The 27,595-nt window shown below is 51.8% G+C and overlaps 1 protein-coding gene across 1 annotated transcript in view; it reads right to left on the bottom strand.

Moving 5' to 3' along the window:
* Positions 1–27,595, bottom strand: part of TDRD9 (tudor domain containing 9) — a 103,946-nt gene that overhangs the window by 65,776 nt on the left and 10,575 nt on the right. The window contains exons 2-7 of the mRNA XM_044229768.1: positions 21,141–21,247; positions 13,084–13,181; positions 11,285–11,506; positions 10,187–10,309; positions 6,664–6,744; positions 3,372–3,536 (exon numbers count right to left, since the gene is read on the bottom strand). Coding sequence (XP_044085703.1) covers positions 3,372–3,536; positions 6,664–6,744; positions 10,187–10,309; positions 11,285–11,506; positions 13,084–13,181; positions 21,141–21,247 — 796 coding nt within the window. The remainder of the gene's footprint in view (positions 1–3,371; positions 3,537–6,663; positions 6,745–10,186; positions 10,310–11,284; positions 11,507–13,083; positions 13,182–21,140; positions 21,248–27,595) is intronic.

A 27,595-nucleotide genomic window follows, 5' to 3' on the forward strand; every position in this document is an offset into this window, starting at 1 on the left:
TCATGATCTCAGGGTCCTGGGGTCGAGGCCCACATCGGGCTCTCTGCTCAGCAGGGAGCCTGCTTCCTCCTCTCTCTCTCTCTGCCTGCTTCTCTTCCTACTTGTGATCTCTCTCTCTGTCAAATAAAGAAATAAAAACTTTAAAAAAAAAAAAAGAAAAGAAAAGGTCCCTAAGAAGGCAGGAAGGTGAAAGCCTGGGTGCTTCTCCTAATGACATTAGATAGTACACCCAGGTAACATGATGGCAAGAGTAACAATAAAATGAGAATTATAACCAAAGTCCTCTGACCTCAAAAACCATCCAGAAGAATCTATACAAAACACAACTTTAGTAAGGCTTAAAGTTAATATCTAGTTAGGTCTTAAGTTTCCATTCATAGGAATATTTACTGAGCACCTATAAGCCCCGCGTTATTTGGTACAGAAGGTGAGGACGCGGTGTTCTGCAGCCTGTGGAACACAAGCCACTGGCTGGTGAGGGGCCCCGGCCACCCACAGCATATGGACTCCGAGGGCAAATGCTCAGCCTAACCCCGCTTCTCTGCACATCCCGGAGTAATCACCTAAGTGATTCCAACACTTAGCGGCCAGTTGAAGAGACACTTGCAAACCACTGCTATTCTCACATGCCGAAGTGGGACAGAAAATGCAAAAAAAAAAAAAAAAAAAAAAAAAAAAACCTAAGAAAATGAAATTTTGTAAATATGACAAATCAGTGTCCTCTCCCCTCCACCTTGAATATGGGCTGCACTTAGCGCCTTGTTCCCAAAAAGCAAAGAAAAGAACATGCCCCTCCTTACCCTGCTTACAGCTCATCAGGGTGACAGGCAAAGAGCAAAGAAACAAACCACACATGTACACAGTGCGCACGCGCGCACACACACACACACACACACACACGAGAAACAAAGGGGCAGTAGCGCTATAGGGGAGAAGCCCGGCAAATACCTCCTTGGCCAGGAGGTCACAGCCAGCATCGCCGGGGATGACCCGTGCAGTGGTCACAGTGTGACAATACCAGACCTCACCCCTGGGGGCTTCCTCCAGAGACACACAGCTGCAAGTGCACTCTTGAGAAAAACATCAGAAAAATTCTCATAGCAAGGGCACCTGGGTGGCTCAGTGGGTTAAAGCCTCTGCCTTCAGCTCAGCTCAGAGTCCTGGGATCGAGCCCTGCATCGGGCTCTCTGCTCAGTGGGGAGCCTGCTTCCCCCCTCTCTCTCCCTGCCTCTCTGCCTATGTGTCCTCTCTCTCTCTCTCTGTCAATAAATAAAATCTTTAAAAAATTAAAAATAAAAATAAAAATAAATTTATCATAGCAGGTGTCCTATGAAAACCTAAGTAGAACTCCTAAATACTACAAGGTCCTCAAAAATAAGAAACATCTGAGAAACCATCAGCCCAGAGGAGCCTAAGGACACATGACAAGTCTTAGCAATGTGCGACCCTAGGACAGAAATAGAAAACTGGGGGAAAATCATTAAAATCTAAATAAATACAAGTTCAGTAATAGCAATGTAACAGTTTCTTCACTCTGACGGGTATTAAATGCTACGAACTAAACGTGGCCCATAGAAGCCCCGTGACAGGTATGGAAGACATTCGTTCTAAAATCCTTTTGACTCTCCTGGTTTTTTTATTTTTTTTTTTTAAGATTTTATTTATTTATTTGAGAGAGAGATAGAGAGAGAACATGAGGGAGGAGAAGGTCAGAGGGAGAAGCAGACTCCCCGTGGAGCTGGGAGCCCGATGCGGGACTCGATCCCAGGACTCCGGGATCATGACCCGAGCCGAAGGCAGTCGTCCAACCAACTGAGCCACCCAAGCGTCCCGACTCTCCTGGTTTTTGAAGCAGGTCCCTTAGAAAACTGGAAAAACAAGACACGCTACATGTTCATGCCCACCACTGGCCTCCTCCGACATAATTAGAGTTGACAAGCTGCGCCTTCTTACATTAGGTGGAACCTGGTTAGCCGACTCAGGGGCAGTCCAGCCACGGCCCACGTCCGCACAAGTGTCTGTAACGAAGGTCAAACTCTTCCACGGGCCAGTCCGGCCCACCCGTGGGAATTACAGACGCCCAAACCGGCCGACCCAGCAATGCCACCTCCGGGAACTGATCTTCTAGGAAGGCCTCATCTACACAGGGGTCTTGCACGTGGGCGGCTTACTCCCCAGGGATGCTCTGCAAACAGTTTTGGTTGTCACAGTGGGGGGGCCTTCTTGCTTAAGTGGGTCAAAGCCAGAAGTGCCACTAGGCATCCCCCGGTGAATGCACAGGGCACCCCCACCACACACCACACAGAAGTGCCTAAAATGTCACCAGGGCCCCTGAGGCTGCGAGAGCCTGGCCTCTAAGACACGCTGTCACAAGCACAGAGCTCTTCTCCCGCAGCACTGTCGTTAGTCAGAGAAGTCCAAGGGCACGTGCGCGGCTCAGTCGGTCAAGGAGCAGACTCGGTTTCAGTGCAGGTCAGGATCCCCAGGTCCTGGGATGGAGCCCTGCACCCACCTCTGCCCTCAGAGCGGAGTTGGCTCCCTCTCCTGCTGCCCTGCCCCCTCTCTAAATAAATCAATAAATCAATCTTTAAAAAAAAAAGCCCGGAAACACCAGAGACGAGGGAGATAGAGAGGGGCATATGCATGGAAAGAACACAGCTCTAGAAAGAGAATGAAGAAGCTACACACGGACAAGACAAGACAGGAAAAGCTGAGCGAGGACGCAGGCGCGCGGAACGAGCCCGACCTTTCCAGGCAGGGAAGCAGCACCTTTGCATCCGCTAGCGCAGGCGTGCCAATTTTTTTTTTTTTTATCGTTTCCTAAGAAATCCGTAACAGGTTTCCTGTTGTCGGCAGGGAAGCTGGGCACAGGACAGGAGCCAGAAGGAGACAGTTTACACCTGCTCATACTTTCTGATTTTCAAATCCTGTGAATGTCTTGCCCACGTGAAAATCAGCTGACTCAGCTGCAGCGGTTCATGGGAACACGCTGCCAGGATTCTTCCCTGCAAACACACACCTCTCCTCCAGGCCACGGCAGTGAAGTTTATATTAAAAGAAGCAGTTTAGGGGCGCCTGGGGGGCTCCGTCAGTCAAGCGGCTGCCTGCGCCCAGATCATGATCTGACATTTTTCATCAACAAAGTAGAAAGCCAGTCCGATTACTTTCACCAGAATATACACTGTGAGTGTTTACACGCTCACAGTTTACAAGAAAGGCGGGAGGTTCCTTCCACTTATTATTCTCCAGTCCCCCACCCAGCACCCCCCCAGCATCTCCCAGCTCGGACTCAAGCTCGGCTGCGGTCCTAACAACCACAGCTGATGAACGCAGGTTTGACCCAAGACAAGATTCCATGCGCTCCAGCGCACCCTGCCGTGATACGCGTGCCCCAAATCATCGAGGTAATACTCTTCAATTGAATGGGGCTTTCCTTCCACTTCAAAAATATATGCAGGGTTCATCTTGTTCTGAACAGGAACAGCAAAGTAGTCTGCAAACTCCTTACAGTTGATGGTGGCCGACATCAGGATTACCTACAGAATAAGAGAAACTCTTAAATAAAGTCATCATAATAACAACTGAAATGAAATACTGTTACAATGCCAAGCTTGTCTCAAAACCTTAGCAGAATACACGGATTCCTCTCTAGGGATTCCTCTCTAGGGTCGTACAAATCACTACAGTTGGAAAACCGCTCAGAGACTCCGCCCCCTCGGAGACTCCACCCCCTCGGAGACTCCGCGTCTTATTACTAAAATTATTTATGATCTTAAGTAATTTTATCAAGTGAGAAACTACATGTCCAATAAAGCTAAATTATGACCATATATATAAAAGGAAACTAAGAGAAAACAGAAGTAAAACAGTACATTACTAGAGGAGGTGTTCCAGAAAGGGGAGGGAGCAGAGCGGCAGAGGCAGACACGGAGTCAGAAAACCCTGCTTCTAAGCCAAGAGGAACCAGACCAGCCGTGAGCAGGACACAGAGGTTTGGGCACTCACCTCAGGTGCTGGTTTTGCCAGAAAGCCAGTATGAGACAACACCTTTAAGAAAATCAGCCGTGAAGACCAGGAGCAGCCCCCACAGGACATCACACGCGCCCCAGACAAGGCAGCGGCTCCATGAAGGATGTCCGCCACCCACCAGCCACAGAAACGCTCACCAGAGGTACACACGGCTCCGCCGGCTGCTGACTGCCCACCTGGTCCTGGCAAGCAGGATCTCCCTGCACCTCTCAGCAGAAAAGTAGCAACTTTCTACAAGCGTTATCAGCAGTTAGCGGGCACACAAGCCATGCCTGTTTTCTCCTTTGACATTAGGTCAAAAGGGTAAAAAGCTTATTAACCAGAATTCACTATAAGAAGAGATGCCTGATGTTGCAAGAAAGGCTCATAGGAGCCACTCGGGTGTAAGAGCGGCCCCCACGGCACTCCGAGGCACAGGTGATCTCCACCGTCCGCCGGCGCACAGTGAGGCTAATGACGTGAGGACCTTGGTTCCGCTGAGGCGGCGTGAGGGCATCAGGCAAAATCGGACTGGTCAGGGTAACCGAGATTCCACACTCCACTAGCCTCTCCTCCGAGAGACAACATGGCAGCCCAAGACACTTGCTGGTCCCTGGTGGAACTGGGCTGAGCATGGTCAGCAGCTTCGGGGACAGCACAGAGCCAGCAGGTCTGTGGGGCCGAAGGGGAGACCTCCAGGCCCATCTGCTCAATCCTGAACTAAGTATCTGACAGCAGCTCCTTTTGTAAAAAGTAATACAAAAAGAATTTTTGAACATTTCAAAAAACTTGGAACAATGCAATCTAGAACCTGACTTCTAATATCTAGGCCCAGAAAATATTCTGCTTCATATGTTTCTTAATAAATCAAGAAAATATTGAAACCAACGGTTTCCTACGATTTATATGAGGGGTGCCAAATTCCTGACCACCAGTCTCCGCACTGTGGTAGGCTTTTCAAATCCACTAGTACTCTTCATTCTCTTTCTCACTGAAAATTTTAAAAGAATCTAATTAATATCTAAAAGTAAAAAGGAAAAGTCTTCAGATGACAACCAAAAAAGGCCCCAATTTGTTCAATAATCTTTAATGCCATCTTTTAAGAGTCCAAACAGGAATAAGACCGCCCAATTCCTGCCCTGTTTTTACAATCTCCTTGAGCAGTAAGACAATCCTGTGCAAATGTCAGCTTCCATTCCTTCCGCGCCCACGCGGGGAGCCGCCGGAGGCCCATCCTGGGGGCGGGCCGAGGAGGAGCAGCGCTCCCTCAGCAAAGGCACAGACGACCCAGCAGAAGACAAGGGGCGTTAGAGAGGAGAAGGGAATTCGGGTAAATTGGAAGGGGAGGTGAACCATGAGAGACGATGGACTCTGAAAAACAGTCTGAGGGGTTTGAAGTGGTGGGGGGGTGGGCGGTTGGGGTACCAGGTGGTGGGTATTACAGAGGGCACGGCTTGCATGGAGCACTGGGTGTGGTGAAAAAATAATGAATACTGTTTTTCTGAAAATAAATAAATTGGAAAAAAAAAAAAAAGAAGACGACCAGGCACCAGGTTAGAAAGCGGCTTGCTCTCCGACAGCAGCAAACGCGGTCGCCGCCTGTACACGATGACGCCGCCCCCCAGCCACGGCTGCCCTTCGGGAACCTGTCCCCGCATAACGGGATGGCCTGCGTCCGCGACGCACAACTGTCATAAGCACCCGTTATCGTGGTCCGGGTCACAGCTCGCTCCTCTTAGCTCCCGTGAGACGCAAACAAGCTCACAGCGCACCGACTCTGTTCGCTCAAGACCTAGAGTCTGCAGGAGGGCGGCGCCCGCCACCGCGCCCAGGCTTCCGCGCTCGTGCTGGCTGCAGAGCAGAGCGCAGACGCGGTCACACGCTTCACACCGCGGTCCCTTTCCACACAAGCGCTGCCACGTGCAGCCCTTCATCGCGGTCAGCCGCTCGCACATCATTGCCTGCCGGGAGAGAATGTCAGAGCTGGATGCAACATGACGGCCGAAAGCGCTCCATACTCCGATCCTAAGAAAACGGCCCTGTGGGGCGCCTGGGTGGCTCAGCTGGTCGGGCTGCTCAGGTCATGATCCCAGGGTCCTAGGATCAAGTCCCACCTCGGGCTCCTTGCTCAGCAGGAAGCCGGCTTCCCTCTCTGTCTCTGTCTGCCGCTCCACCTGCTTGTGTTCTCTCTCTCTCTCTGACAAATAAATAAATAAATAAAATCTTAAAAAAAAAAAAAAAAGCCCCTGAGCCAGCTTCCTAGCAAGATGTGGAGACACATACGTGACAACAAATTTTAAGAGTCACTGCTTTCATGACGCCTGGGTGGCTCAGTTGGTTAAGCAGCTGCCTTCGGCTCAGGTCATGATCCCAGCGTCCCGGGATCGAGTCCCGCATCGGGCTCCTTGCTCGGCAGGGAGCCTGCTTCTCCCTCTGCCTGCCTCTGTGTCTGCCTGTGCTCGCTCTCTCTCCCTCTCTCTCTCTGATAAATAAATAAATAAAATCTTTTAAAAAAAAGAGAGAGAGAAACGTGCAGCTCTTTAAAAAAAAAAAAGAGTCACTGCTTTCAATTCTTTCTATAAAAATAAAGAGAAATACAGCTAAATAATAAGCCTCAACCCCACATATTTCTGTTACTCATAAACTCAAATTTACCTTCACAAAACGAGAATTTGTTCTTAAAAGTTTGCGGACTACCAACAGCAGGAAATCCATTTCTTCGGTTCGCTCGTGGACCTACAAAACACAAAAGCGGGCACCCCCCATGTGAAGCCAGACACGCGGGACCGCCCAGCGAAGGGGTGCGGAGGCGGGTCGTGGTTTCCCTGGTGCACCCGGAGCCTGGGCACAAACCCGCTCTCTCGGCCAAACACACTTCCTTGGGACTGACGCACCCCGGTGAGAGGGCGCCAGGAACACGGGCCACCGACCGGAGGACGCGGAAGAGGCGTGTGGGTCCCAGGCTGCCCACCCTGTCTCCCAGTGTGTCTCTGGGGCCCTGCTGGCAAGAAATGTCTCGCACCCTCGGACCTGGCCTGGCCCTTCAGAGCCGGTCCTGCCCCGGTCACTGTAACGACAAGCTCGCCCGGCCCCACACCGCACAGGGAACCCCGGCCCCGCCGCCCGGGCCGCCCCGGCCAGGCGCGCTCCTCGGCCTCGGTCTGCGCTGGTCGCCGCAGCTCAGCTGGGCCGCCCGCGGCAGCGCGTCCCTCCTCGCCGCGCAGAGCCGGGGGCGCCGGGGGGGCCCTGAGCGGTCCCGCCAGCCAAAAGCGGGAAAAGCGACCCAGCGTCAAGGGGGTCACCCCTGGGTGGGTCCCTCAAAGCTCCGCCGCTCGGGGAAAGCAGCTGCGTCCGCTCCGTCAGGGGCGCCCTCGAAGCAGAGCCCCCGAGGCCCCAGGCCCCCCACCCCCCGGCCCACTCGGCCGCCCCAGGAGCAGCGGGCAGCAAAGCGCGGCCCCGTGCCGCCGGCTCTCCGCCAGAGTCCGTGTCACGTAGCCGGGATCCCGCAGGGCCGAAGGGACACAGGACTCTATGCGGGCCGCCCCGCCGGGGCAGCGGAGCCGTGAGCCCGGGCGCCTGAGAGGGGCCGCTGCCCGCACAGCGCCAGGCCCGGCCTTCCTCGCGGTCTCTGAAGGCGGAGGCCGGAGAGGACGGAGAAAACAGAACAAGCACAAACAGCCGCGGGTCGGGAAAGTACTGGACGGTCGCGCCCACCCGAGAAACACGGAGAGAAACGGATCCCTGCGGCGCTCTCCGGCCACGCTCCGGAGCGGCCCCCGCCACGCGCCCCCTCGTCCCCGAGGACCCCCGCGCCGCCTCCGCACGTTCAGCTCCTCCGTGGCGCCCGCTCGCTGCCTCTAAGCACCCGCCTCTCCCCGGGCTCCCGAGGCCACCCCGCTGCCTCCTTCCCCGCTCTGAGGACCCCACTCACCCGCCGCCCCAGGACGCCGGGGCCCCTCGGCGCCGCAGCGGGAACCCGCCCCCGGGACTCACCCGGAAGCCTCGGCCGCACGAGGCCGGCGCTGGAAACACGCCTGCTGAGTGAGCGGCTCACCCAAAACCAGTTCGTTGTTTTTCAAGAGCTGAGAAGTCATCAACACGATCAGCCCACGTTCAGCCGCCGGGCTACCCCCAGCCTCTGCTCTCAGGCTCCCTGTGACATTCGGTCACCCCCACGACAGAAACGGCACCGCTGATCGCCCTAAAACTTCAAGTACAAGCCAATCCCATCTCGGCTGAAGCAAATACTTATCAGCTGCCCGTCAGGTGCCGGGGGTACGGGACAGCCGGAAGCTGCTGTAACCGTGACAAGAGTCCTCTGCGAGTGGCCAGGCCCCTGCAGGGCGAGACCCTGCCTCAAGCGGCTGCTGTTCCGCTGCGATGACGCGGCTTCGGGAAAGGAGCGAGTCGGTGCCACAGGAGGCTGGGTGTGTCTGCGCCGCGCATGGATGTGCGCACAAGAAGCCACCGAGACGGTCAGAAAACACACGTGCCAGCTGGAGGGCTCCGGAGCCAACTGCCCAGGTCGAACCCTCAGGGCATTTGCTGGGCGGAGCCGGGACTGGAAGGCTCAGTACGTGGCCACTTCTGTGAACCTGGCCATGCCACCTTCGAGTAATGAAATCTGCATTTCCTCTCTACGCAACCCAAAGACACTCAAAAACGCCAAAAATCATAAAGTCTTGAAACGTACTATAATGTCACGCTATTTTGCAAAGAATAAGAGATCACTTTCCTACCTCCAACTCTCCCAAACACCCCCTAGTAACTTAAAACCACATTTAGGGGCGCCTCGGTGGCTCAGTGGGTTAAGCACCTGCCTTCAGCTCAGGTCACAATCCAGAGGTCCTGCGATGGAGCCCCGCATTGGGCCCCCTACTGTGGCGGACCTGCTTCTCCCTCTGCCCCTCCCCCACACTCATACACGCCCTCGCTGTCTTCTCTCAAATAGAATCTTTAATAAAAATAGCAAAACCGTAACAGTACACAAGCTAAAACATGCACCCACTCAGCTCTCCCTGCCTGAAGTATGCGTCAGTGTTCTTAACGGTCACACACATTTCCAGAGGGCCGAGAGGCCTGACCCTCCACGCCCACCCGGATGGCTTCATTTCAGCTTCTGTCTTCAGCTTCATCTCAACCTTCCATGAATCTCTTTGCTCATGCTTCTCATGCCTCAAGAAGTAAGTAAAGGTTCGTAAGGCATAATTACTGGGGTTTAAAACACAAGAATTTGGGGTGGAGGCATTTCCAAAACTCCTGGGAAAACGGTCTGAATATAATATCCTCCCCCCTCAACAAACTCTTGTCTAAAATATGAACAAACTCAATGAACTGTCCCATCTTAAGTAAAGCCCAGAAAGTTGAGATTACCACAAAGATTATTTACTGAGTTGGGTTTTTTTTTTAAGGAATTTATCAGTACCTCGTATATACTTTATTGGTTTTGTTAAAAAACACTATTCTTGGGCGCCTGGGTGGCTCAGTGGGTTAAGCCGCTGCCTTCGGCTCAGGTCGTGATCTCAGGGTCCTGGGATTGAGTCCCGCATCGGGCTCTCTGCTCAGCAGGGAGCCTGCTTCCCTCTATCTCTCTCTCTGCCTGCCTCTCTGCCTACTTGTGATCTCTCTCCATCAAATAAATAAATAAAATCTTTAAAAAAAAAACAAAAAAACACTATTCTCCTTGTTTTACCAGACAGAAAACACCTGTGATGCATACAAAATACCTGCATGCATCGTCTGATGGGGCTAACACTCTAAACCAGGGTCAGCAGAGTGTCCCCACGAAAGGCAGACGGTGAAAATACCCAGCTTTGCAGAACACGGTGGCTGACGCAGCCACACGCTCTTCGGCCGCCGCGCACCCGTCAACAGGCAAGGAAAACCACGTTCCAATGAAACTTTTTTACAAAGACAGGTGCCAGATTTGGCCGGAGCGCTGTGGTCTGCCAACCCCACCCTAAACAAGGAATGTGGTCGTCGTCCCCAACCTCCAAGCCTGCATTTTAGAACTAAGAGCAAAACAAAAAAATCAACATTCGTGAATAGAATAAGACAAACACAGACCCACAGTGCTTTAGGACCCTTCCCAAGTAGGGCACGTTTACAGTGGCCTGCAGTGTTCTCTTCTACAACGGGAGTGCGAGCATCGGCGGAGCGGCGTCACAGAAGGACTTACTTCATCAATGAAGACATGGGTGAATTCCATCAAACTCTTAGCGCTAACAATTTTCTGAAGCAGGACCCCTGTTGTCATATAAATTAACTTGGTGTCCTCTGTTGCTATTTTCTCTAACCCTACCTGAAAGTAGGGAAGAAAAAGAGAAAGGAGAAAACTTTCAGGTTTAAATGATTTGCATTTACCTACCCAAAAAGGCTATGACCAGTTATTACTGGAGAGAAGCAAGAAAAGGAGTAAAAAATGCAGAACTTAAAACTATTGTTCTTGGAGTGCCTGGGTGGCTCGGTTGAGTGTCTGACTCTTACTCTCAGCTCAGGTCTCAATCTCAGGGTCATGAGTTCAAGCCCCATGTTAGGCTCCACGCTGGGTGCGGAACCTCCTTTAAACAAGAATAAAAACTGCTCAAGTTGATGTTTTCCTTCTCTTCTTCAGGGAGGACGGAACATGGCTTCTCTTCCAACCTCCTCTGTATCATTTTTACATTAAGACAACAGCATATGGGGGCACCTGGGTGGCTCAGTGGGTTAAAGCCTCTGCCTTCAGCTCAGGTCGTGATCCCAGGGTCCTGGGATCAAGCCCCGCATCGGGCTCTCTGCTCAGCAGGGAAGCTGTTTCCTCCTCTCTCTCTCTCTCTCTCTCTGCCTACTTGTGAGCTGTTTGTCAAATAAACAAATAAAATCTTAAAAAAAAAAACAAAAAACAAATTCAGTCTCACTGTTTTGGGGGGCCCCTGGGTGGCCTGGTCAGCTGAGAGTCCAGCTCTCGGTTTCAGCTCAGGCCGTGATCTTCAGGGCCCTGAAAACCAGCCACGCGGTCCAGCTTCACGCTCGGCACAGAGTCGGCTCATCCCCCCCACGGGCCCCCACTCGCACACGCACTCGCTCACGCCCACTCCCTCTCACTCTCCTTGAACTGGATAGATACAATATTTAAAAGAAAGTGGCTATTAAATTCAGTTTCACTACTTTTTTTACTCACACCACAGTTCTGCTCTTTAAATAACTGGTTTCATTTCCACTTCCAGCAGAAAATGACACCCTATCATCAACTTATATGGAATAAGAATGCCCAAGGAGGCGGCTTGCTCAGTCTCACCTGATAGCCCACCAGCCCGCCCAGCGTCCAGGCTCGCTCTCTACTGATCCACCTGGCGATACTGCTGGCCCCGATCTTGCGGGGCTGCGTCACGACGATGTTGCAGTAGGCAGAGCGCTGAATGGAATGGTCCAGGATGTACTGTGGGAGCTGAGTGCTTTTCCCGCTGCCCGTGGCACCGTGTATAATCACCACAGAATTACTCTCTATCAGAGAAATAACCTAGAATTAAAAAAAAAATCCTTTTGAGGTTGCCACAAAATTAACGATGACATACACTATTGCCTATAAGACAAAAGTCTGTCTTCAGAGGATGTTCAGCATTTATCTTCCTTTCATCTTTGAAAGTGAAACCATTATCTAAGCATCTAGATACCACAGATAAGAGCAAGAAGACCGCTAAACGGCTGCTGCTGCGGAAACCAATCCGACCACTGAGCACGGGAACTGTCCACAGGCCAGCAAGCCACGCAGGTCAGCCACAGGCTCCGGCCTCCACGTCTCCTGCTGAAATGCAAACACGTGGGCGCCTGGGTGGCTCACTCGGTTGAGCGGCTGCCTTCAGCTCGGGTCACGATCCCGGAGTGCAGGGATCAAGACCAGCATCGGGCTCCCTGCTCAGCGGGAGTCTGCTTCTCCCTCTCCCCTCCCCCTTTCTGTTGGCGAACTCTCTGTAATAAATAAATAAATGCTTTAAAAAAAATGAAAACACACTCAAAGATTTCTATAGTTCTTGCTAAGGCTAAAGGTCTATTATTTTAAAACTGTGTACTGAATCTTATGTAATTCTCCTGAGAAACATGAAAGCACTGCTGTTATTACCCTGAGGTGGTTTAAAAAATTTTTTTTAAGATTTTATTTGAGAGAGAGCAGCAAGCAAGCACGAGCTGGGGCAATGGGCAGAGGCAGAACCAGACTCCCCGCTGAGCAGGGAGCCGGACTCAGGGCTCCATCCCAGGACCCGGGGACCATGACCAGAGCCGAAGGCAGACGCTTATCCCACTGAGCCAGCCAGGCTCTGGTCTTAAAATTTCAATGGAAAACCTGCAGATTCACTTGCGCTGCTGCACGCACAGACCTTACGAAGCATTTTCAAACCACAGTCTGACTCCCACCGCCACCCCCCGATTCCACCCCCGTGTACCTCAGCTCTGCTCTCTCTGGCAACTGCTGCGGTCGGGAACACGAATTAATTCGCGTATAGGCCTCTGAAGATAAATGAAGGATATCTACCCTACAAAAGCTTCTGGCTCACTAAAATAAAATAAAACTTAAATTTGGAACATTTATGGTTTAGTTTTACCTGTAAGTGACCCTTCTACTAGTATATATAAGGTTCCAACACGCTCATTTCAGACCTAGTTTAATAATGTGTAATTAATGAAAAGCATAATCAGCCTGCTCCGATATCTGGCCCAGCATTGTTTAAAAAAAGGTATATTAATGACTGATCAAATCAACTAACAGGCCAGCAGAATGCTAGAGAGGGCTGTGGCCCAGAGCAGTATTGAGACTTGGCAGGGAGCTTCCCCCGAAGCAGCTCTGCCGGGGACGACAGAGGCGCCTCGGACCAGCGATCTCTGCCGAGGGAGGCTGAACCAACGAAAGCGCAGCCGGAAAGGGAGGCCACAGACACGGTGACTAAGAGGCCCGGGCACGGGCTCCTATGGGCCCCGGAGTCCGCCACAAACCGGGTGTGCTTGCCGGGTGCCTCGTCACATTCAAACTGTAAACCAAAATGTTGGGCCATGGACGTTAACTCAAACAGCAGAATTATGATCAGACAAAAATAATTTTACCTCTTCCTTACACCGATTTATAGGCAAATCAGGATATTTATAACTGGTCTCTGGGATGCGTATCACATTGCTTAATTTAGCCGAGGATGGCCTTGGACCTGTGTTCAGACAGAACAAATACAATGTTATTAAGTATCTGAAAAAGGAAGACCTAAACAATCCAACATTATGTCTATCTACACACACAGCACGTGCACGTTCACACACACAAACGCAAAAGTACATCCTACAAGCCCGGTAACCAGGAAATTCCCTTCATACCCACCGTGCCACAGTCCCTTCCCACCGGATACACACGTTCTCAGGTTCATCACTAGTCTAATAATAATTAAAGTATAACTATTCTTCTATATTTGAATCGAGGTGTGTAGTACTTATTCCAAATTTTAAAAGCAGAGAAGCCAGAGCTGTTTCGATCTCGCCAAACAACGGCGGCCTTTCTACAGCCAGCAGCGTCCTTCCTAGGGCTCCAGGGGCCACAGCCACAGGCGAACTCTGCAGACCCTGCCCTCCACTCTCCGACCCTCTGGCCAGACCCTCAAAAACAGGCATTCTTCGGGGCGCCTGGGTGGCTCAGTGGGTTAAGCCACTGCCTTCGGCTCAGGTCATGATCTCAGGGTCCTGGGATCGAGCCCCGCATCGGGCTCTTTGCTTGGCGGGAGCCTGCTTCTCTCTCTCTCTCTCTCTCTCTCTCTGCCTGACTCTCCGCCTGCTTGTGATCTCTCTCTCTGTCAAATAAATAAATAAAATCTTTTAAAAAAAAAAAAAAAACAGGCATTCTTCTTCCATTCTCCTGTCTCACTTTCCTCCTGTCAATCTGCTCAGCTCTTAAAGAACCCCATCACCAATGCCACCCCGTTTTCCCAAGTGTACCCCTACCGCTGGTCTCACCCCCTCACCCCTGGTTCTCTCAACTAAGGACTCCTTAGAATTAACCACACTACCTGCCAAACATTGAGTTGGAGCAAAATCTGATGCCTGGACAGTTCCTCACTTAAAACTGGTTCCGACAGTTCATTAAATCATTTTGAACTATGAACGGTGGCTCGGTATCCCGGTCAACCCACAAATGTAAGAACTCATATATTTACAAAAATGGGGAGAAAATAAACACATTCCCGTGCTTGATGCTGGTAGGTTTATCAATCAGTAAAAGGCCTTTTTTTTTTTTAATTTGACAGAGATCACAAGTAGGCAGAGAGAGAAGAGGAAGCAGGCTCCCTGCTGAGCAGAGAGCCCAATGCGGGGCTCGATCCCAGGACCCGGGGATCATGAGCTGAGCCGAAGGCAGAGGCTTTAACCCACTGAGCCACCCAGGCGTCCCAAAAGGCCTTTTTTAACTAAGAGAGGAGAGGGATGAGAATCCACGCGGCAGTGGGGGCTCCTGAGCTGGGACACGCTGCTGCCAGACAGAACACGCGCTGTGCACAGTGTGGGACTAAGAAATGCAGGAGGAACTCGGCAAAGAGGAGCCAAAGTTGGAAAAGACTCAGAATTATAGGCGCGCCTGGGGGCTCAGTTAAGCATCTGCCTTTGGCTCAGGTCATGATCGCAGGGTCCTGGGATTGAGCCCCACATGGGGCTCCCTGCTCAGAGGGAAGCCTGCTTCTCCCTCTCCCACTCCTCCTGCTTATGTTTCCTCTCTCACTGTGTCTCTGTGACAAATATATAAATAAAAAATCTTTAAAAATAAAAATTTTAGGGACGCCTGGGTGGCGCAGTTGGTTGGACGACTGCCTTCGGCTCAGGGCGTGATCCTGGAGTCCCGGGATCGAGTCCCACATCAGGCTCCCAGCTCCATGGGGAGTCTGCTTCGCTCTCTGACCTTCTCCTCGCTCATGCTCTCTCTCACACTCTCTCTCTCTCTCAAATAAATAAAAAAAAAAATAAAAATAAATAAAAATAAAAATAAAAATTTTAAAAATGTTTTTTACAAAACTCAGAATTCTAAGAGGGCAGCAGCTAAGCTGTTTGCTAAGACTTTAAGACATAGTTCACTGTGCTGCAAACAGAGCCATTACTTGGACAACACTGATGTGGCTTACTTTCCTTCATCACATGCATCTTGAAGGTTGCTACTTAAAGACAGAAATCTTACAAGAAAAAAATACTGAAGTCTTGACTCTATTGTCTAAACCCTAGCCCTCCCTCCTCAGAACCCAAACACAGTTGGACGTTTCCAGGTCACTGGCTGAAGCATACCCAGCACAAATCAAGTCCTGTCCCCACAGCCACCGCCAGAGGGGACAGGAAACCGAACAGGACAATGTCCACGGCCACCTGGTTCTTTCATCTGTGCAGCAGCAACAAAGTCAAAGGGAGGCGACCAGGAAAAGCATCACTCGTTAAGTTCTCAAAGAAAAGAAAATGGATGATTTAGGGAAAAATCAGCAAACTACAAAAGGCAAAGGGTAATCCAAAAGTGCCATGAGAAACACATCTAGCTCAAAATTCACTAATTTTCCTGTTATCTTTTTCTCCTCAATTATTTTTTTTAAAGATTTTATTTATTTATTTGAGAGAGAGAGACAGTGAGAGAGAGCACGAGAGAGGAGAAGGTCAGAGAGCGAAGCAGACTCCCCATGGAGCTGGGAGCCCGATGTGGGACTCGATCCCGGGAATCCAGGATCACGACCTGAGCCGAAGGCAGTCGTCCAACCAACTGCGCCACCCAGGCGTCCCTTTCTCCTCAATTATTAACATTAAAATATTTCACACGAACTGGAAAAAAAAAGGAAACCATAAAAACGGTCTTGATGAGGCCCCCCCCCACCACATTCCCACCAAGCATATATAAAAGTCTAAGAAAAAATTCAGCAGTTAGGGGTTCCAACAGTATATAATGGATTCGAACTGGAGAACATAACATTTCTTTACTTAAATTTTAGACACTGTACATTACAGAAATAAGTTTAATTACTGCATCACCAATTAAAAATCTTCAAAATAAGTCATTATACATCATTCTTTCACGTACGGAATGGCATTCTGAATACAAAATTAAACTTGACGTGTTTCCCTTTGGACTCCGTCTATATTCCACACACTCCATTCTCTTAAAGACAAAAAAAAAAAAAACCAGCTCTGAATGGGGTGGAAACAACTAAAAATATCACCACATGAAAAGGGCAGCAGCGTTTAATCACAAGCCGAGGACTCCATCCCAGGACAAACTCAAAGCCATTACAGGAAAGCATATGGGGCACAGGGTGGCTCTGTCAGTTAAATGTCTGCCTTTGGCTCAGGTCATGGTCTCAGCGTCCTGGGATCGAGTCCCCCATCAGGCTCCCTGCTCCACGGAGAGTCTGCTTCTCCCTCTGCCTGCTGCTCCCCCTGCTTGGGCTCTCTCTGTGTCAAATAAATAAAATCTTTTAAAGGGGGAGGCAACATAAATGCTGCAGGAGTCCACCATTTGGGACCAGGCTCAATCGATCAGAAATACCATTAGATCTCAATTTTTTAATTTAAATTCAACTAATTAACATAGAATACATTATTAGTTTCAGACGCAGTTGCATGTAGCCCCCCGGGCTCATCGCCTCACGTGCCTCCTTCATGCCCGTCACCCGGTTACCCCACCCACCCACCCGCTCCAGCAGCCCTGTTTGTTTCCCAGAGTTAAGACTCTCATGGAGAATCCTTACGGTGCGATTATATAAAGTTCCAGAAAACATGGGGCCCCTGGGTGGCTCAGTGGGTTAGGCCTCTGCCTTCAGCTCAGGTCATGATCCCAGGGTCCTGGGATCGAGCCCCGCATCGGGCTCTCTGCTCCACGGGCGGCCTGCTTCCTCCTCCCTCTCTCTCTCTGCCTGCCTCTCTGCCTACTTGTGATATCTCTCTCTCTCTCTCTGTCAAATAAATAAATAAAAACCTTTAAAAAAAAAAAGTTCCAGAAAACACAAATCTATAGGAAAAGATCACATTACCTTGGGACATGAGCAGGTGTGTGTTGCGGGGTGAGGGGTGGGGAGAGGCAGGAGCGACAGATTCTAAAAGAACACGAAGACACTTCCAGGGTGATGAGTACGCTTGCTATCTTGTGCTGACGGTTTCATGAATGTGTACATGCGTCAAAACTTACCAAATTGCACTCTTTTGTATATAGTTTATTGTGTGTTGATTATACCTCATTACAGCTATTTTTAAATTAAAAAGTTTTTTTTTAAAGATTTTATTTATTTGTCAGAGAGGGGGGGGGAGAGCGAGCACAGGCAGACAGAATGGCAGCAGAGGCAGAGGGAGAAGCAGGCTCCCTGCCGAGCAAGGAGCCCGATGTGGGACTCGATCCCAGGACGCTGGGATCATGACCTGAGCCGAAGGCAGCTGCTTAACCAACTGAGACACCCCGGAGTCCCTAAAAAGTATTTTTTAAAAAGAGTCTCTCAGGGCACCTGGGTGGCTCAGTGGTTTAAGCTTCTGCCTTCGGCTCAGATCATGATCTCAGGGTCCTGGGACTGAGCCCCACATCGGGCTCTCCGCTCCGCAGGGAGCCTGCTTCCTCCTCTCTCTCTGCCTGTCTTCTGCCCACTTGTGATCTCTTGTCTCTCAAATAAATAAAATCTTTAAAAAAAATTTTAAAAAATAAAAATAAGAGGAGTCTCTCGTGCTTTGTCTCCCTCTCGGATGACGTTCCCTTCAGTGTTCCTGCCCCTCCCGACGACCCTCTGTGCTGTTTCTTATATTCTACATGAGTGAAACCATATGATGATTCTTTCTCTGACTTATTTTGCTCGGCATACTACCCTCCAGTTCTATCCACGTCGGCATAAATGCTAAGTAAGCCCTCCTTCTGTTGACTGATATTCCGTTGCACATATGGACCACAGCATCTTTCTCCACTCATCTGTGGACGGACGTCTGGGACCTTTCCACAGGCTGGCTATTGTGGACGTTGCTGCTATAAACATTGTGGTGCACGTGCCCCTTCAGGTCACTGCCTCTATCGCTCTGGGGTAAATACCCATAGTGCGACTGCTGGGTCGCAGGGCACCTCTATTTCCAACTTTCTGAGGACCCTCCACGCTGTTTTCCAGAGCGGCTGCACTGGCTTGCATTCCCGCCAGCAGTGTAGGAGGGCTCCCCTACAAAAAATTTTTAAAACCACTTACTTAGATCAAATAAAATCTGTATCACAGCAAGATCAAAAGTACTAGGAAACGAGGTATTTTGTAACTGGATATAACCTGTGCCGCAGGACTGGGACTGGAGGTATGGGTGTGAGCTCCTGGCTGTGACACAGACCAGCCCGGAGATAGGCAGGAACAGCTGTGCCAACACACACATGCACACACCCACGTTAACCTCATCTCTCTTCCCCGGGGCTCCAGGGGCACCTCAAAACGTAGGGCCACAGCTTCCTGCCTCCTGTGGCCTTCTCCTCCCTCGCCCCGGATCCAACCCATCACCACACCCTGCGCAGTTCTTCCCATGCCTGCCCCTCCTCCCCCTGCTGTCATCACGACCAAGTCTCCCCTGGGCAGGACCACCCCTCCTAACTCTCCTTGGTCTGTTCTGACCCCCCCCAATAGGACAAAGGCGGTCTTCCCAAAACACAGTTCTAATCATACAACATCCCCCTCCTCCTCTCACGCTCATCCCAGGATTAACCTAGAACCTTTAATGGCTTCCCACTACTCTGAGTATCAAGACCAAAATTCCTAGCTATGGCCACAGCCTCTGCCATCAGCCGGGCCTCTCTCATCCAGCCCCATCCAGTACGGCTGCACTGGTTCCCTACTGCTCCTGCAATAAACGAAGGGGCTTAAAACGACACAGTCTCACGGTACGGGAAGTCCGAAGTCCAACATCCATCTCACTGGGCTAAGCTCGAGGCACTGCACGGATGGCTGCTGCATGGATAGTTCTGGATGGATGGTTCTGGGGAAAGTCTGTTCCCGAACCCGTTCAGCTTCTAGACGTGCCTGCATTCCTTGGTCCGTGGGCGCCTTCCTCAAATCACTCCAAACTACGGCTCCCACCATCACATCTCCTCCGACGGACTCTGACCCTCCCACCCTCCTTGTGGAAGGACCCTGCGTCGACCCTGGGCGCCCCCCGGGGCAATCACGCCATCCCAGCTGCCAGGTTCCTTTCACCCTGGAAGGTACCACAGTCACAGGTTCAAGGGATGGCGAAGCGGACCTCTTGTGGGGGTATCATCCAGCCTACAACTGACCATGCCCAGGCTGCCCACCTCCACCCTCGACTCGCAGCAACAATGCCTGATTGAGGGCCGGAGCCCCAGGCCTCCCCCCACAGACTGCACACGCTCCCTCCGCCCTGACCCCCGCCCGCCCCGGTAACCCCTATCACCCTTCAGCTCCAAGCTCCACTCGTACAGAACCCTTGTCTTGGGCCCCCGCAGAGCTGTCTTTCAGAGCCTTTATCTCCAAAAGCGTGTGTCTGGGTGACTACATGATGAAATGGTAATCTCCGGGGAGGGCGGCCCAGGTCTTATTACTCAGCATACCTCCATGACCCCATACGGGCCCTGGCGCACGCCTTGACCAATCCTTGTTGCTGAATGAATCCTCTGGATGTAGTCAAAGCTGTCATTTATGTGACTGCCTAGTGAAAAGCTCCAAACATATGAGGAGGCCAGGGACAGAGAAAACAAACAGCTGCTCCAAACACTAAATATTAACCCAAATCAAAAGTTACTAGAGCAGACATTTCCAGTTACAGGCGCTCACTGGAACCCTGCTAGCTCAGACAGTGGCGCTCCCACGGGGCCGGCTCCAGGACCAGCAGCCGGTACGCCCCAGGGTCAGTACATATTGTGGAACCAGAAGGATCCCATCACAGTCATCTGAAAACGAATAAGCTTCCCCAAATGGGAAGAGGAGATGATGGGTATCTTTGCACGACAGGACATGGCTCTTCCGGGCTTCTACGGAAGCTGTGTCACAGTCCAGAACACATCCCCTGTGCACTGGCAGTTAAGAGACCTCCAGGGCTTCCCACAGGCATGCAGCGAAGCAATCGGCCTTCTCACACGTGCAAGTCTGTAGCTCCCTTAGCGTGAGTAAGGACTGATCAAGGCGCACCACGTTTTGAGCCACCCTTTCTGGTGACAGTACGCTAGACTTGTCCGACAAACATTCCTCCTCGGGGCAACTGCGGGCAGTAGAGGAAATACGCGAAGGGCACCTGGCGGCGGGGCCCGCAGTAGGGAAGCCCACGGTGCGGCCGCAACCCAGGGATGGAGGAATAGGACCGCACGCGCTCCTGCTGTACGCCGAAACCCAGGCAATGGGAAGGCGACCCGGATGCAGTACAGGGACCCACACGACGAGAAAACAGGACTAAGTGAGACACGCGGTACAGACAATGGCTCAGGACTTTTTCAGAACTGGGGAAAGATACCAACATTCCGCACCCTCAAGGAGCCCGAGCAAATCCCAAGAAGGACACAGATGAATGCGCTGTCACATGTGCGCTGAATTTTGCAGTTTTTGAGAAGAAAATGACTCTAACCCCCGCGTCTGCCCCTAAGTACGAGGAGGTGCGTACAAAGGGTAGAAGGAAAGGAGACAGAGCTTCTTCTTGAGCTGACAGAAAGTCTGTGAGAAAGCAACACATCGAACACGGACTTCTGTCACACAAGCCGGGCCCAGGGCTAACCAGCCACCAGCTGAGAAGGCGACACCGCGTCCTCGCAGGAAGTGAGCAGCTTAACCCGGACTCGCCAGCTACAGCCACGTGGGGAGAAGGTGTTCAGAAGAAACTTTCACTTTTTACAGTAAAACATCACTTAAATTTGGTTTCATATGTTTGTTGTTTTAAAAAACTGTAGTCATTTTTAAACGAAAATTTTAGGCAGTTCTGGCGGGTGCCCAGTTGGCCCCGTCAGTGCCGTGAGCAGCTCCTGATCTTGGGGCTCAGCGCCAGGCCTTCTAAGAAAAAGACTATTTAGAAACTATGTTTAACAGAAAAAAAACCCAATATACACTCACCCTGAATTAACTAGCAATATGGATTCTAGTTGAGGGAAACCGTACATTTCTTACAGACTTGGAAGACTGCAGTCCCATCTGTAACCAGTTCCCCGCACTCACCTGGCCCGCCGGCCGGCTGCTCCCCGCCGCACGCGTCCAGCTGCCGCGCTTCCAGCTGCCGGAACTCGGTGATGTACTCCGCTTCCGAGCCCCTCCGGGTGAGCGGCCTGCGAAGAACACGCAGAGTCAGCGCCCGCGTCTGCGAAGCCAAGGAACCCACGAGCCCGGGGTTCTCGAATGGTTCCCTCCGCCTTACGTCACGGAAGCAAGCGGCCGCGGTGCAGCGGCCACTGCGAGCGCAAGTCCTACCGGAGAAACCGGCTTCCTCCTTCGGAGGGACGGAGAGAGGACACCCCGATCGCAGCGCAGAGCGGTGAGTGGGGAAGCGCATCTGTCTTCCTGCGCAGCCATCTGCCCTGCTGCGGGACAGGCACCCCGCGCTCACTCACCCCGCGCTCGGCTCCCAAACGCCCAGCTCAGGCGAGGCCCTGGCTGGACACAAGACATGCAGGAAACAACACAACATCCTCGCCCTCAACGACCAGTCCCTCCAGTGGAGGAGCCGTAACACACACAACATCCTCGTTAGGGACGGGGGCATTTAAACGGCAAGGGCATGAAGGACTCCAGGGTGGAAAGGCCCAAACACGAGGAAAGGAAGGAACTTTCTGCGGTATCTGTAATCGTTAAGACCTGAAAACCACGTCCAGCAGAGAGCCGAGCTCGGCCACGGCGCGCTCCTACTTGCTACGCATCTTTCCAAGGACTGACATAGCTGTTTCCGCACTCGCAGGTAAAAACGTCCAAGATGTTAAGAAAAAAAAAAGGACAACTGCAATACGATATGCAAAAGACACGATCAGTTCTAACACATTCCCTGCTGTCACAGAGAAGACTACAGAATTCCAGTTCTTGAATTAGAAGATTTACTTTAATAAGATGCTACCTGCATTAAATTCTACTTTCGGCCTGGCAGTCCTGGCTAACCGCGGCATTCCTTTGGTTACCATTTACCTGACACTCATGAATCAAATCAGTATTCAGGGCGAACTCCACACCAGGCACTGTCGTAAGCTCTTGGGATAAGGCACCCCAGGAATGCCTGGGGGCCCCCATCAGTTTAGCGATGACTCGATTTCTGCTCGGCTCACGATGTCAGGGTGGCGGCACCGGGCCCCACACTGAGCCCCACACTGGGCTCCACACCAGGCTCCACACTGGGCACGGAGCCTGCTGAAGAGTCTCTCTCCCTCTGCCACCGCTCCTCCCCCCGCCCCCAAAAAGCAGCTAGCAGACCGTCCTCATGGAGCTTCCGGTCTAGTCAGGGAAAGAAAAATAAAGGAAAGCACAGTGTGTTAGACAGAGGGAAGTCCAAGCAGGAGAGGAGACGGGGGCGGCTGCCCCGGAACGGACGGTAAGCTGACATCAGAGCGAAGACGAGCAGCGAGAGGAGGGCCGTCACCCCAAGGAGGGAGAGGGCTCCTGAGGGGGAGCGGCAGGAAGCCGGAGCCCGGGGCAAGCGTGCCACCGGAGTCGGGGCGCAGAGGAAGCCAGCAGCAGCGGGGGAGCCTAGAGGCACAGGGAAGGGGGGCGTTTCCCGGGGACGGTGGGGCAGGCTGCCGGCAGGCGCCGATGACAAAGAGTGTGACTCCTGCTCCGAGGGCCACGGGCTCCAAGCGGGGACGGAGAAACAGCAATACCGAACTCCTGTTCGAGCGGGCTGGCTCCCGGCCCCAGAAGCCGGGTGAGGTGGCCCGGGACGATGCAGCCAGAGCGGGGAGAGCACCGGACACCCCGGCTCAACAACCCAGGCCAGAAACAGGCGGCCGAGACCAGAGCGGCGGCAGCTGAGGGGAACCGCGGATGCTGGTGAACTAGGTCTGGATGCGAGAAAGCAAGAGTCAAGAACGATCCCCCGGTCGGCACTGCTGGGAAGACCAGACGTGCAGGCTGCACCCGTGCCTGCAGGATGACGCGGGCAGACGGGGGCAGACCAGCGTCCCGAGCATCGAGCAGGCCACCAGCGACGCACCTGCCACCGTTTAATCTGCTGTCCCCTGAGCTGAACTCACCGCAGGACCCAATGCAGACACAGGTCCTGGCACAGAGTACCCCAGAAGTGCTCTTGTGCCTTGGGGAGGAAGAAAAGGGACCCCAAATGCTCAAAGTGCTGGCAGTCCCCAATTTTTCTCTTTTCTCCTTTCTCTATGTTCCAGGGCTCAGCAAGAGCCTCAGACTCTAAGGAGGGGAAACCCCATCTCCCAGAGGATAGGGAAGACCCTCACTCCTCTGGGGTCCTCCCACTGCTTGACCCCAGAGGTGAACGGAGGCAGCTGCCCTGGCAGGAAGCGCAGGGCGGAGCGGAGCAATGAAAGACCTAAAAGGGGAGCTGCCTCTGGGAACTCGAGACCCACCCCCCAAGGCGGTCCATAAGCTAGTGGGCTCGCCCGGAGGCTGGAGGCTGCGGGAGCATGCGCAGACCACAACAGCCCCCGCCCCCAGGACCCAGGGCTGAACTACACAAAGGCCAGCAGGTGGCGGGACAGACACAAGGGAACCCCCGAACCCGGCAGCTGGGAGAACTCGCCTCGGGCACAGAGCTGCACTCTCCAGAGGATTTAAACAAACCCCAGGGTCCATCACATCAAAACATCCAGGACGCACACAACTACTTGGCATGCGGAAAACGGGGAAAATCTGCAGAACGGAGCAATGACCACTCAGTTTAGCTACCGGCTCTCCAGTTTGGGAACCCTATACCTCACACCAACCTCAGATCAATTCCAAACCGGTTCAAACCCCAGGTACTTAAGGTTTTAAGCCTGTAAAGCTAATGTTCTCCAACATTCAAGAACTTTGGAGTAGAGAAGGCCTTCCTGAACAGGGGCACAAAAAGGAAAAGTCAAAAAGGACCATATCAACAAACTAAATGCCATATAAGCTGATGAACGACGTCTCTAGCAAGGCTGAAGGGCGAGAGCAAGAGCCACTCACAAAACACCCACCGCCCGCGGCCCTGGAGTACATCAACAATTCCCGCAGATCAGGAACATACGCACAACCCGATATAAACGCGACTTTTTTTTTTTTAACATTTATTTATTTATTTACTTGACAGAGATCACAAGTAGGCAGAGAGGCAGGCGGGGGGGAGGGGAAGCAGGCTCCCCGATGAACAGAGAGCCCGATGCAGGACTCAATCCTAGGACCCCGAGACCATGACCTGAGCCTAAGGCAGAGGTTTAACCCACTGAGCCACCCAGGTGCCCCATAAATGTGTATGCATCCGTGTATTTTTAAAATATTTTAAAAAAATACCGGGAAAAGAAATTTAACACAGTTTTAGTGTCTCCTTAAAAATTAACTGCATCTTGGGCACCTGGGTGGCTCAGTCATGAAGTGTCTTGCCTTCAGCTCACGTCATGATCCCGGGAGTCTGCTTCTCCCTCTCCCACTCGCCCCGCTTATGTTCCCTCTCTCACTGTGTCTCTCCTCTGTCAAATAAATAAATAAAATCTTTAAATATAAAAAATATTAACTGCATCTTTTTTAAAAGACATATTTATTTACTTATTTATTATTTATTGGGGCAGAGGGGCAGAGAGAGAGCATTCCTGCTGAGCATGGAGCCGGACGCTGGGCTTATCAACCCTGTTATCATGACCTGAGCCAAAACCAGGCACCCCTTAACCGCATCTTTACCAGCTAATAATCCAGAACTTTAAATCCAGTAGCAAAGGAATTTTTTTTTTTTTTGCTATCAATGTCTTTACAGTGGTACGTCTTCCTTTCGTTGCTATCAAATCCTGCTGGACACCATGTGAGAAGGCCATGACAAAGACCAAAAAAGAAACTGACCAGCTTCATAGTTTTAAATTTTATGTCTTCCACACAAAATATCCTAAGGTAGTAATTCATTAGAAATGACTCCTCTATTCAACTTACTAAAATATTTAAAATCCAAGTTAACCTGATCAGAGTCCAACAAACAGGAGCAACACAAAGGCGCGCTCTGACCCCGATCTACCAGTACTCATCCTCCCCATCTCCATCATACGGTAGGAGCGTGACCAGAATATTCGGGCTCTACTTCAATCAATCTCGGGATCTAGGACAGAAAAAATACAAAGGATAATACGATACCAGTAGTGTACCCGGAGTACAACAAACACAGGTTTCTACAAGCAACAATCAGAGGAAGGTGTCCCAAATGTAAGCGGACTCCTAAGCAAAGCTCTGCAAGGATCGGACGTGGGCAGTCGTCCCAATGGCAAGAGGGAGGCGGTCTTGGAGAAGCTCTCTGTGCAGTAGCTCACTGCTCTTCAAATGTCCATTCAAAGGACTCCCTCTCCCCAAAAAGCCCTCCCCTGACCTCCAGATGGAACTGGGCCGGGCCTCCAGTGGGTTCGACACCCCCCAGTCTGTGATCAGCTGACTGACGACTCATGTGCTCCTACTTGTCCCCCCACTGGAAGGTGGGCTCCGCAAGGGAAGAGACTAGGTGTTCCGGAGGCCCTGGGTCCCGAGCCAGCATCAGGCCCCCGCACAGGCAGCAAGCGCGTGCTGCGAGACCCGAAGCCAGCAAGCCCAGCGGAGGGCGGAGCACAACCTGCTCAGGAAGTAGAAACCAGGGCGGAGAGCGAACAAGAACACAGACCCATCTTGCTAGAAGTTCAAAGGAACACTAGAGCCAAGGAAAACAGGCTGCTGTCTTCCCTCCGACGAAAGAAAAACATAGGTGAATTTAAACTGGGTCCTGGAAAAAAGAATTATGATGCGGGTAAATGGAAAAGAGAAAGAGAATAAACATCTCAAAAGACAGAGTCAGTGTGAGCCCCTGTGACGGTCCGCGTGGGCACGGGAGGCATCAGGACACGCTCCGGGGCGGAGCGGCCGGAACACCAGGCAGGCGAGGGACAACGCAAGACAGCACGGAGCCCCGAAAAGAAACTGGGTTTATGTTCCGTATCCGATCTATGTCCGATAGCTGTTCTTAGCACCTCAGAGACCAAAATTTAAGGAATTAAAGCAGTAACAAGGAGGCTATCCAAAGGGAGACAGGTCAGCATTCTTCGTGACTTTGACAGAAAATCTGGTAGGACGCTTGTGTCGTGATAAACTTCCCTCTCCTCTCCTTTTCATACTCCCCACAATGTGATGTGAAATCCTTCTCGTTGACGAGAACGCGGGCTGACACCGGCTTTTTCTCACATGCAAGCAGCAGCAGCTCCGGGCTGACCACACGCGTCAGTCCTGATCAGCCGTGACGTTCGGGTCTGATGTAAACCCTGCCTACTCCTCATGGTTCACTTGTCGGAAAAGGCAACCGAGAAACAAATGTTATAAAAGGAAAAGCCGCTAGGTAGTCACTCACCAGGGAACCGGAGAGCGAGAGGCCCGTCCGCTCCGGAGCACCACCACCCGCCCCGAGCCGCGCGCGCCGCCCAGGAGCATCCCGTCCCGCCCGGTGGGCGCCGGCCCGAGCAGTCAGTACGAGCGCCGGCCCTTCAGCGCCAGAAGAGCGCCCCGGGATGTAGATCTGCCGTCCTGAATCGTAAGACTTCGTTTTCAACTCTGTACGCTCTTAGATCTCTAATTTTCCCTAACCTTAATCTACTACTGCTATGTTTTTAAAGAAATTATAAAGTATATTTTAGAGTCACCTACTTCAGCATTTATGTCCTCTGGCACTACGACTTGCTTAAATACATACATTTAACTACTATTTAGAAAAAGAAACAGAATGAGTATAAAAAGTAACCTTTACTAAATGTTTCACAAGGCAGATACCAGCATTCTTTCATTTTTAAGAATTTTTTTAAAGGTTTTACCTATTTATTTGACAGAAGGAGATCACAAGCAGGCAGAGAGGCAGGCAGAGAGAGAGGAGGAAACAGGCTCCCCGCTGAGCAGAGAGCCCGATGCAGGGCTTGATCCCGGGACCCCGAGATCATGACCTGAGCCGAAGGCAGCGGCTTAACCCACTGAGCCACCCAGGCGCCCCAACATTCTTTCATTTTTTAAAGATTTTATTTGACACAGAGACACAGAACACCAGCAGTGGGAGCAGGAGAGGGGGAAGCAGGCTCCCCGCTGAGCAGAGAGTCGGATGCCGGGCTCGGTCCCAGGACGCTGGGATCATGACGTGAGCCGAAGGCAGACACTTAACCCACTGAGCCGCCCAGGCGTCCCCAGATATAATAAGCCTTCTTTGCCTACTTTGCTCAATCATAACAAATGTTCTCAAAATGGGTATTTCGCAAATCATCAAGACTGTTTTTCCTGCTTTCCTGGGAGGGGACTGTGACCTGGCTTCTAGATGGCCTGCGAGTGAAGCTGAAGAGGAAAGGCAGCGAGGTTATTTTTAGCGCTCTACAGGCATAAAAACACAGCACGAAACTGTGACCTACAGCTATGCACGGCAGAGCGGCGCACCACGCGACCGTCTCCCCGTAGCCGGGGGCGCATCCGCGCTGCCCCACACTGTCGCTCCCGTCTCGTTACCAAACAAGTCG

The sequence above is a fragment of the Neovison vison genome, chromosome 13 (genome assembly GCF_020171115.1).
Source record: "Neovison vison isolate M4711 chromosome 13, ASM_NN_V1, whole genome shotgun sequence".
In the NCBI taxonomy this organism is placed as follows: Eukaryota; Metazoa; Chordata; class Mammalia; order Carnivora; family Mustelidae; genus Neogale; species Neogale vison.